Here is an 11763-nt window from a genome sequence, read left to right as displayed (position 1 = left end):
TCCTTCAGAGTTGCTCTCTCTCTCAGGACGCACCATACCATTGTATGAAAAAAACAACAACAACTATGTTACTGGTTCCTTGCAGAATGCTCAGCAGAAGAAAATACAGCCCAGTGTGGTGGAAAGTGCGCAGAATCTGTGACTCCGCCCTGTCCCGGCTGTGTGACTACGGGAAATCTTGAAAGCACTCTGACTTTTCTCGTGTACAAAATGGGAGTAATAATACCTCCTCCGACACTCACACAATATCAAGATACTGCATAATTACTTTTTAGTGTGTGTCCGGATACAGGGTAAGACCTAAATAAGTTGTGCGACATTGTATAGTCAGATCATGTATATGATGAGCACGCTTTACTGTAAGTCGAGGACGAGATTTATAAATCACGTTATCAAAATCAAGTAAAAGTACATAGAGGAAAGGTAACAGGATTGTGCACATCAGGTACTATCGTGAATCCTAAACACCTACCTGTCTTCTTAAGAAAGAACAAGCGGCTCCTCCCCCTGAATCCTGGGAGGTGGGTCAAGACTCCCCCCAAAGTCCCGCCTCCAGGGCTCAGTGACGTAAAGCCCCGCCCACGAAGGGGCGGAGCAGGCTCCGCTCACGTGAGCGCGGGTGCGGAAGTGGTGCAGCAGGCAACGCTGGTGGTTGGCCCAGGCCTTGGATCCCGGGGGCGGGGTCAGGCCTGCGGACGCGCCTGTTAGAGCCGGGGGAGGAGGCACCGGAGGGGGCCGGCACCAGAGTCAGGGATTCGGTCTTTGGTCCCCCAGAGTGCTGGACCAGAGGCGGTCCCGAGCGCCCTCGGCCTGCGCCCGCGCCACTGCACTGGGTCTCCCGGGGCTGAAGCTCCGGTGGCTGTGGGAGGTGGGCAAGGGAGGATCGGAGGGCGCGGGCGCCCTGTGCACTGTGCAGGCGGGAGGCGGCCGGGGGCCCGGACGCCATGTCCATGGAGGACCCCTTCTTTGTGGTGAAAGGGTGAGTGTCGCCGAGGGCTCCACTGGAGGAGGTGACGTTGCCTGCCCCGCACCTCCCCATTCTCTGTGCTGGAGGGGGAGGGGAGACAAGTTGAGGCTGGGGAGGGGACAGTAGGGACGGCTTAGCCTTCAGGGCTACGACCAAGTGTCCAGAGATATGACCTACCTGGACTGTGAAATCCGTGCCCCCAACCAAACCCCTGGGGAGGGGGTACCCTTTGGCTTGTGCGCTGTGTAACTTGTGTGGGGGTTGAATTCAGCAGCTCTGCAGGTGGGGAGGGAGACACGGGTCCCAGCCCAACTGGGGCTATAGTAGAGCACGGGCCTTACTTCGAAGGAGGGAAAACAGCATCTGGCAGGAAAAGGGAAATGGCCCTCCTGAGCTTTGTAGTTGGCTTTGACGGGGGTGAGTTCCCATTGTCCACTGAGATCGGAACGCTGGCCCGCAGACTGGTGGGACCACAACCAGCCCGGAGGCGTCCCAGCACGTTCGCAGGCTGGGAGGCGGGGGCGGCGTGGACCTGGGAGGCTGGGGAGCCGGCTCCGGAAGACAGCTCAGTTCAGTGGGGGAGTTTTTACTGAGTAATGGGACGGGAGGAAAGCAGTCGTTCATGCTCAGTGATGATGTTGGAAGGAAAACAAAATGAAATCAGCCAAACAAAACTTTGCTCGGCTTTCTGTTAGCACCGGGATTTTCCCACAGTACTAAAGGAAATGAGTGCTTTCTTTTCAACTCCCTGATTTCACCCCGGCTATTTGACAGGTTTGCCCACTTGTTTTTCCCTTTGAGCTGACCTGACTCCATCTTTGATTGCTGGATTGTTTGGAGATAGAAACTTGAATTGCACGTTGTCACTGTATCAGTTTTGTAGCCATTAAACAAATGCAAGAAAGATGGATTCTGGTGTTGTTACAGCTTGTCAGCTTTATGTGTTAAGTGTCAAACAAACAAATCTGAGAAGTACAAAGTTCCCAGATCAGTACTAATAACCATAGAGTCAGTGTCCCTTTGCTTTCAACTAGTTACTGCTAGCTTCCTATTTCTGTAGTGGTGAAAGTTGACCAGGTGCCTGAGTGTTTAATTTTTTTAAGTGTTCTTAGAAAATTTAAACGATGCTTTAGGTGAAATACTTTATTATCCACGATACAGTAAAATATATTTATACACTTCTTAACAGTTCCCTAGAAAGGTTTTTCTTCACCTTACTTTAACTTAGATAGGAAAATGTTAAGTTGTAGCGTTTTTTTGTTTGTCTTTTTTCTAGTAAAATGTGGCTCTCTACCTAGAAAATGTGTTATTAGAAGGTTTGATTTAGGGATTAATTTTTAAAGGTTAAAGTTGTGTGTTTTCCCCCTGAATGAAAGTTCTTAGTGCATAAGTGGCAAAGGTTGTCCCTGGCAGTAGAGACCAGAGAGAGAGAATCAGACAATTTTTGTCTGATTTTTAATGGAATGTATGAAAATGCTAAATTGCTCTGCCATCTTGACATTGTATTTTTTCCTGTATCCAATACTGTCTCCCAGTGTTTGCTCACCAACTAGATATAACTGCTTTACTGGTACATTGGCCTGGAGTCTTGGGTTGGTTTGGACATCATTTTATTCTCCTTAATGTGTCTTAAGGAAATGAGACTCACTGTCTTCTGCTGTGCAAAGGTAAAGTTAGCCACATGGGTGTCTCCAGACTGTATGTGTGATGGACTCTTTGGGAAGCCATGTACCTCTGTTTATTAAAAGTACCGAAAATGCATCACACAGTGTGGAAAGATTAAAGACACCTAAATTGTGGTCCTTACCCTAGGAGCTGATAGTCTAAGCGGGGCAACACTGACCTCGAAACTTCAGTAGAAATGACAGGGGGTGAATGATTACGTGCTGAAGTGAATGCCAAGGAAGATAAGTGCCCCAGGAGTTCAGAGAAGGGTGACTCATTCAGGATGGTTGATTGGAAACGCGCTCGGAGGTGGCATCAAGTCTTGGATAGATTTTGAAGATGGGTGGAAGTTTGATCATTTAGGCCTGTCTCATCTGGATTTTTATCAGAGAGCTTCTAATTGGTCTTCCTGCCCCCAGCCTCTAGCCTCTTACGTGTGCCGTTGGCTGGACTGGATCAGTGCTATCCAAAATATTACACAGTGTGAACCTCATACGCCATTTTTCATCGCTTGGTAGCCACGTTAAAAAGTAAAAATGAAGAGGGAAAATGAATTTTACTGTCCTCTTCAATCTAATAGGTTCAAAATATTTCAACCCGTGATTGACCAATAAAGATTATTAATGAGATATTTTACTTTTTTTGTACTAAATCTTCAAAATCTGGTGTGTATTTTACACTTACAGCACATCTCAATTTGGATGCCAGTTGTCGTCAGAAATACTTATCTCTTTTTAGAGTTTATTAAATTTAGAGTTGAGAACGTAGATTCACATACCCAAGTTGTTCCAAGCATACTTGAAAAGTTTCCAGTAACTGAATTCTGTATTAGTTTCTAGACTTAAATTAATTGAAATTAAAATTCTAGCTCCTCAGTCACACTAGCGCATTTCAAGCCCTCGGTGGCCACATGCGGCTTCCACACCGGGCAGCGCACAGCCCAAGCGAGGACTCCCTGCCCGATGCCACTGAGTGGCTGCCTGTTGCCTACAGAATAGAGCCCTGACCCTTCATGACCTCGGTGGGCCAGGCTTCCTCTGCCTCCTCTCACTCCGCCTGCCTCCTCTCAGAGTTCCAGGGACTCTCAGGACTCCTTGACCCAGCACAGGGACCATGACCACAGCATTGGATGCCCCTACTCCACATGGCCCTGCTCTGCCCTTGATTTGACCACTCGGCTTTCGAGACCCAGCACCAGCATCCGCACGGTCTCCAGGAAGTGCTTCCCTGGGCACCAGCAGCACATTATGGCACCTCTTCCTCTTTCATTATTCGACTCTGAGCCCTGGGGGTTGGGACTGTTTATTTCGCTGTATTTCTAGCCCGCACCTTGGCTGTGGAGCACACGTGGTGAATGAGTGCTGTCGGGTAGTGGGGGGTTGCTCATGGCGGGAGTGCCCACCGCTGAGGCCCTGAGAGGAGCACGGTTTGTGTCGAAGTCATCAAGGCAGACATCCCCGTGGAGTGGGGCATTTGGGGGGGAGGCAGGTAATAATAGCAATGGCCAACATTTAAAGGATGCAACTCCTATGCCAGGCGTTGTGTGCTAAGTAAGACTTGTCACTTCCTAAGAGCAGCTCTGGGATGTGGGCACTGGCCACATTTTAGGTGTGAAGAGCTGAGGTGGCACAGAGGGGTTAAGCACTTGCCCAGGGCTACACAGCAGTAAGCGCAGACCCAGGACTCAAGTCTGAACGGCCTCATTCTCCTCATACTGTTAACACTTCACAGGACCAGGTAGAAAAGCACCAAGGAGACTCTCATCTTGAGGCCACTGGAGGCTTTTAAAGCAGAGAAATGCCATGAAATTAGGGTTTTAGGAACGTTGATTTGGTAGTAGTGTTAGAGACATTGGTGCAGAGAAAGATTGAAAAGGAGACCAGTTAGAAAGTTGTCTCAAAGACGCAGTGACAAATGCCTGGGTTTGAGGCTCATTTTTGATACCATGGAAGTCTCGTCCAGAGCACAGAGGAGAAAAGCCACAACCCGGGGGCTGGGGGATGCCTCTTAGGGCAAATGTGGCCCTGGCTGGTGCAGACGCCCACCGTGGCGCACACGCTGTGGGGTAATTCACGCCCCCCGCCCACACTCCGCCCCCCAGCTCCGCGAACCGCCTCTGGGCCGCCTGTCCTCTCACCCATCTCATCAGCCTAGCGGCCCTGGTCGGTCCTGTGTGTGTTCTCACTGGGTGCCCTTCACCGTTCCCGCTGCCGCAGGCACGTGTGTGTGTCTCTGCTCGCCCCGCACCGTCACTATGACACGGCTCTGTCCTCCACGCCCCCTCAAGAGTTTTCTCCTCTTTTTCTTCTTCCACTTCTTGTAAACGCCTGACCGGCCCATCCTCCCCGCAGCCCTCATCACTCCTGACTCCACCTCTCCTTCAGTCCTGTGTCCACTTGGTCATCGGGTCCTACTGGTGCCATCACTGGGCTGTCTCCAGCACTCTGCTGCTGGTTCCTCTACCCTGGTCCATGTCCACGTCCTCTCCCATCACCGTTTCATTTCCAGGATCTCGGCTACGGGCCAGTGTTGCCGTGACGGCAGACGTGAGCAGATGAGTGAGGTGGTGTGTGTCGCGTGGTATTGTCTCCTCAGCAGCTCTTGTCTGTACATAGAACCTGTTCAACTCTGAGCCCTTTAAAGCCAAGCATGGTCCACCCTGTTCACAGTGCTGAGAAGACACTGTTTATTGGTATGGTCACTGAGAAAGATTCATTCCAGTTCGCAGGGGAAGTTAGGTCCAGTGCAGTGGAATGTAAATCAGGTCTCACTTCCCACTTTTTAAAAATCAGAATCAGATGTTTCATGGTAAAAACGACTTTGCAAACATTGGTTATAAATGTATTGGCTCCTGAAATTGTAGTCTCGTTTGGAGAACTCTGCAGAGTGCGGGCAGAGTAGGGGAAAGACAATATGCATTGTGTGCGAGATTCTGGAATACAGCTGAGATGCTGTGGAGTTTGAAAAAAGGAAAGACCTGAGTGGGGATGTTGGTCAAGGACACTTCAGTGACGCAAGTAGGGTCCAATCTGGGCCTTAAAAGGAAATGTCTGCTTTCCATTCGCAGAGGTGTGAGGACTCTCGGGGGCTGGGGAAGTCCACACACAAGTCTAGAGCCAGGAATGAGCCGAGGGAGGGAGGGAGGGAAGACGGCCTGCCAACTGAAATCAAGTTTGTTTTAGTGAGAAATCAGGTTGGATATTAAAGTTGGCCAGTTCAGGGACGAGGAGGCATGGAATACCCTGCTGAGGAGTTTAAATTTAATCTGTTTCCTACCATGAATTCTTAATCGGGAGGCAGTGTTCACTAGCAGTCGCTATTCCCTTGCCTGTGGTTGAGCAGCTTTTCAGGGCTCAAACCCAGGTCTTCTGAGTCCACATAGAAAATCCATCTGCCGGGGCCTGGCAACGAGGGAACAGAACAGGTCTCAGCGGTGAGAGGTGCCCTGTACTCAGAGTCAGAAGAGCGGGAGGCACGCAGCCAAGGTGGCTGAAGCCCAGCTCCCTTACCTGCTCAGTGAGTGCAGACTGGTTATCTGGGAAGTGCCTTGCACGTCTAAAACCCAGTGATTGGGCTAAAGCAGAGGTTGTGCAAGGTGAGAAGAGGAAGAGTCAAAGATGACGCTTGTCTAGACAAGTTTTGAATCTTGGAAAATAGTGGCACTGTTTACTAAAGTGGGGAAGTTAGAGAAGGAAGCAGATTTTTAACCTGTTTTATCTTTTTGTTTGAATACTTGCCTTTTTTGTAGGGAGGACATTGTTTGGTTTGAAGCAGATGGAATGATCCTGTAGGCAGCTAAAAATGTCAGAGTTAATCCTGGGTGGGTGGTTAGGGGTGGAAATGCAGTTGGGGAGTCGTCAGCTGAACGTGTGGGTGTGGACGAGCATCTACCTAGACACTGTAAACACTGCTGAGGAAGAAACACGGGAACCAAGTGGAGGAAGAGTGGGCAGAAAATCGGTAGAAACTGGAAGAGCACAGTGTCACAAAGGAAGTAGGAGTTCAAGAACACAGGTATGAAGGCTGTAGTGTCAGCTACATGGAAAACGATGATGCATTCAAGTCACTCTCGACTCTGACCTGCGGTTGCTGGTGGCGGTAGAGCCATCCCAGGGCAGCTGTGGAAGCGGGAGCAGGTTGAGGTCAAAATTGTATGAACCAGTAGGTAACTCAGTAAAGACAGCTTTTTTTTTTTTTTTTAACAGATCAGAGTAATTGCAAAAGTACTGTTTACCCACCTAGGGGTGGGATTTGGGGGTCATTTGGTAAGTGTACGCCTAATTTTGAGAAACGGCCGAACTGTTTTCCAAAGTGACTGCACCATTTTGCATGTCCACCAGTAACACACGCAAGTTCCAGGTTCTCTACCGCCTGGTCAGCACTTGGCATTGTCGGGGTGGGCATCTGTTTTCCTCTTTAAGCTGTGCCACAGTAAGTATGTACTGGTATCTCCTGGTGGGTTGAATTTGCACTTTCCTGGTGACTAATGATTCTGAGCATCTTTTCATGTGCTTAGTTGTCTCTGTCTTCTGTGGTGAAGTGACTGACTGTTCAGATCTTTTGCCCTTTTTTAAAATCGAGTTTGTTTCCTTGTTAAGTTTTGAGAGTTTTAAAAATATCTTCTAGATAGGTCACTAGTCAGATGTGTGATTTGTAGAGGTTTTCCCCCTGTCTTCACACACGGTTTTGTGTTCTGTGTGGCTGGATGAGCGCACATATAAAGCACTTTTGCTCTCTTGTGGAATAAGGTGGTTGTGTCTAGGAAAAGCGTAAATATGTAGTTCTTCCCCACACAGAATCTCATTTTCACTTGAAAGAATAACTGAGAAACTGATTTTTCAGACTTGCCTATGTTCTCAAATCTCAAAATTGTCTAAAAAAATACTTGAGATACTTTCTTTATAATAAATGGGGCAATCCTGTCACTTCGTGGAAAACACCTGACAGTATTTTTGCTGATGGCAAAATTAAAGCCCCCCTCCCTTAGAATTGAATTTTGGTAAGCTTACATCAACTGCTGTGATCTTACATATTTTCGATACTTAAGTGTTTTTGGTGAGATTGAGGGTGATAAGATGATTTTGGATGTTGTGTGATGGACTGAGCCAGCGTTCGAAAGATCGGTGACATTCGGTAAAGTAGTACTGTCTACGTGACCAGTCCACGATGTTATAAAATCCCACGTGGGTAAAAGATCTGCTCAGCAGACAAGACAGGGCGGTAGGCTGTTGTGTACGATGGTTCAAAAAGTCACTGATAAAGTTTCAGGTTCCGCATTGCAGCCTTTGAGAAACTGCCATCTGTCGTGTTTTGGTCCACAGTTATGTGCAGAAACTATTAAAATAGCCTTCCCTCTCCCAACTACAGAATTATAGGAGGCCGGATTTTCATCATACACTCAACCAAAATGTGTATCAAGAGACTGAATATAAAATCAGACCTGAGAAGCCACCTGTCTCTTGTTAAACCAGATATTAAAGAGATTTGAAAAAAATAAAAATATTAAACAGTGCCATTCTTCTAATTTTTTAAAAGTTAGCTTTTACAAAAGGATGTTAACATGTATGCTCATTGTAATTTTTAATTAATAGTTATTTTTACATATGTGTGAATTTCTATATAATTTAAGTTCTTTGGAGTTTTCAATAATTTTGAAGAGTACAAAGCAGTCCCCCAGACCAAAAAAAGAAAAAAACACATGGATTGCTACTTAGGAAAACCCGATCCCAGCTTGATAGCTGTGGACTGGTGGCGGAGAAAGTGGTGTTCCCTAGCCCGGCTACTTAGATTTGAGGTTCCTGGTTCTCAAAAAGGAATTCATATTTACTTTACAGAACTGATAAATTTTATATTCTTTAAAATGAGATGTTGTTATAGATCCCTCTTTAATTGCCTTCCATTATCATACGTGATGCTCACACTTACAAATAAGCCAAGTGTCTTGTATAATGGGAATCATACACACACCTCTTTGTCCACCACATCAGCCAGAAACCTCAGTGAGGAGCAAAGGCAGTGGATTTACATCTCACTGCCTTAGCCCTTCCCCTCTTTGTCGCAAACAGAGTTTCTCATTGTACTGAAGTAGAGACCGACATGAGAGGAACAAGGAGGGGACTTGCCCAGGATGTAAACTGGACGGGAACATACCTTGTAGATGCATTGCGGACCGTGGAGCTCAGTGATTTATTCAGCCGTGGCCCCGTGGCCCCGTGGCCATGTGGAGTCTGCGCTTTAACACTCAGCCTTTTTGCTCTCTTCCAGACGAAATATTGTCAGACACTTTGCTTCATTTTTGTTCATGCTTTCTCTTCTGGTACTTGAAATGTCAGCGGGAAAAGGATGCGTGCAAATTCCGTTTTAAAGTGCCAGACAGCAAACACCCTGACTGAATACACAGGAGAACTGGTTAGGAAATCACAGAAGAACCAAAACAGACCCCTTAGATCGGGAGCAGTGCAGTCATTATCTCTGTACACAAGAGACCATGTGATTATAAAATGACTCTGTTTTTTTGGCTTTTATATATGGTAGTGTTATATGATAACATTTAAATGTCGGATATTGACCCAGTCAGGGTAAGGATACTTTTGAAAACATTGTGACAATATCCGATCTAAAAGAATACCAGACCATACCACCTATGGCCTAGTCCCCCTCCAACCAAGCAACACACCGGTCTGCTCAACAGCCTTGCTTAGCCCCGGAAAGTGGATGCAGTTAAAGCTGATAATGTCGGGAAATCATCTCGTGAGATTGGGGGTTTTTAAATGTCCCAAATAAAAATACTAACCTCTAAAAGATTAGCTGAGTAAGAGTAACCCTTCCTCCACCCTTCTTGCCTCCCCCACACTCCGCTCCAGGAAAAGAAAAGCTGTACTGGGACTTTTCCATCTGATGTAAATCACTGTCCCACCCAGTGGCTGCACGTGGGAATGTTAATGGCCCTTTAGTTCATTCGTAGGGTTGCCTCTACTACTGCTTTTAGCCCAGTCTGTTTGGAGCATAATTAAAGTTTGTCCTTCTCAAACACACTTGATTATTATATCTGCTTAAATAATGGCTATTTGATTCTGGACCTCAGCTGAGAACATAATACTTAGACTGTTACTTTAAAGTTTTGAACTTTGATATTTGCCCGTGAAGAGCCTTCTGTAAAGACTTTCGTACACTTTTCGGAATGGTGGCTGCTGCCGAGGGCGGTGTGTGACCGTAAATGCTCACTTAGGCCATGCGCAGGCTGGGTCCTGGAGCATGCGGTCTGTGACCCCTCCCCTCCCCCACCTTGATTACAGAGAGGTGCAGAAGGCCGTCAACACTGCCCAGGGGCTGTTTCAGAGATGGACAGAGCTCCTCCAGGACCCCTCCACGGCCACCAGGGAGGAGATCGACTGGACCACCAACGAGCTGAGAAACAACCTGCGGAGCATCGAGTGGGACCTAGAGGACCTCGACGAAACCATCAATATCCTTGTCGGTGCTCCTGTGCCCTTTGGGGCAGGGGGCGGAGGAGCAAGTGTCCGTCGGCCGGTTTCAAGCACGTAGATTAGGCAGTTCCTTTCGTAATTTATCGATGTTGTTTTTATTTGGACCATGACACACTTAACATAATTGCCTAGGAACTAAGGTGGAGTGGCCAAAGTTTTACACGGTGGCAGATCCTGTGACTCGGGGCAGCCAGCGCAGTGGTTATGTGCTCGGTCCCTGCAGTCAGGCGGGTGTTCAGGTGCCCTGTGCCTCCGTGTCCATCCAGTAGAAAGTCCGGATAACAACAGTACCTGGTTCCTAAGGTTGTCGCAAGTTTAACAGGTGAAGAGTCTAGAATGGTGCCCAGCCCAGTGAGTTTCTGTACAAGTGTTAGTAGTTGGCACTACATCCAGGTGCGCACGTATATATGAGTGTTGCATTAGAGATGTGGGTAATTAGAGGCCAAAGGCAATCCTTTTGTAGACTGGCTTTTCCCTGTTCAGGAAGTGATGTGATCGCGCCAGTGTCCATTGTTGAGGCCCCTTTTTTCGGGAAGCAGCACTCAGTAAAAGCACACCCACTGTATCATGCTAAGTGATGCTGTTGATGTGAACTGAGTCTGCCGACCTGACTGACAGACCAGAGGACTGTAAAAGCTGAAACGGCATGGCCGTTTCCACTGGAAACATCCCACTGAATCAGAACTTTAGATTGAAGACGTGCCAGTTGTCTGGTCTGATGTTCTGTTTTGTTTATTTTCTAAGTGAGATAAAACATCAAAGGAATCAGATTGTCAGGGTCACTCCCTAGTCAGCACAGGCTCATACACAGTTGATGTGTGAACTGCATCATTTCTATTAATCGTAATGACCCCGGCTCCTTCTAAATTATTAAAAGACAAGTGTGTTTTCTAAAATGAATGGAACAAAATGTGAGGGGGTGGGATCGAAAGCACAGTTACAGGAAGATACATTTACATTTTCCCTTGAGACAGGAGGGAAGAGAAAAAGATTGGGGAGAGAGAAATTATCAGAGAAAGAAGACACAAGTTGCAATAAATATTCAGTTACTGAGCATATCACGTGCTGCACATTTCGTTAGTTGCCAAGATTGCATTGATAAGCAAAACAGCGAACCAGCCCTTGTGGAATTTACAGTGCGAGGTGGGGGGGGGGCTCAGGGGGACAGACATTAGTCAGACTAGCACAGACGTGTACTGCAGACTCTGAGAGAACAGTCCAGAGAGCCGTGTGAGAGTGTCTGCCGTGGGCTGGCAGGACCCGCCTGGGGTGAGGAGATGGGGGAGCTTTGCTGAGAGGCCTCCATCTCTAGATTAAGAAGCAGGGTTAGCTTCTCCACATTAGTGGAACGGTTTGGAATGGTAAATGCAAGAGGCTTGCAAAAGCCGTCATGGGCAAGGTGATCTGGAGTCGAAAAAGAATAGACACAAAGTGCTGTCAGGCCCCTGGAAGAGCGCAGCCAGGCCCCCAGCTCCTAACCCGGCAGCTGTCCAGGCCCTGGGGCACCGGGGTCCCCTGCAGCGGTGGGCACGGGAAGTCTGAGGCTGACTGGTGTAGAGTTGACTGTCTTCAGAAATGTTGGGCCAGACCTTACTGCTCACCTGTGAAAAATTCTGCGCTTTAAAATGATGGGGGGGGGGTTGT

At 47.7% G+C, this 11763-nt stretch overlaps 1 protein-coding gene across 1 annotated transcript in view; it reads left to right on the top strand.

Moving 5' to 3' along the window:
- Positions 1-710: 710 nt before the first annotated feature.
- STX6 (syntaxin 6) overlaps positions 711-11763 on the top strand; it is a 29410-nt gene continuing 18357 nt past the window's right edge. Inside the window, exons 1-2 of the mRNA XM_037145641.2 lie at positions 711-979; positions 9928-10097. Coding sequence (XP_037001536.2) covers positions 945-979; positions 9928-10097 — 205 coding nt within the window. The 5' untranslated portion in view covers positions 711-944. The remainder of the gene's footprint in view (positions 980-9927; positions 10098-11763) is intronic.

The sequence above is a fragment of the Artibeus jamaicensis genome, unplaced genomic scaffold (assembly GCF_021234435.1).
Source record: "Artibeus jamaicensis isolate MK-2021 breed Jamaican fruit bat unplaced genomic scaffold, CSHL_Jam_final contig_327, whole genome shotgun sequence".
In the NCBI taxonomy this organism is placed as follows: Eukaryota; Metazoa; Chordata; class Mammalia; order Chiroptera; family Phyllostomidae; genus Artibeus; species Artibeus jamaicensis.
Note: the sequence above shows the minus strand (reverse complement) of the source record. Positions and strands in the feature narration are given on the sequence as shown.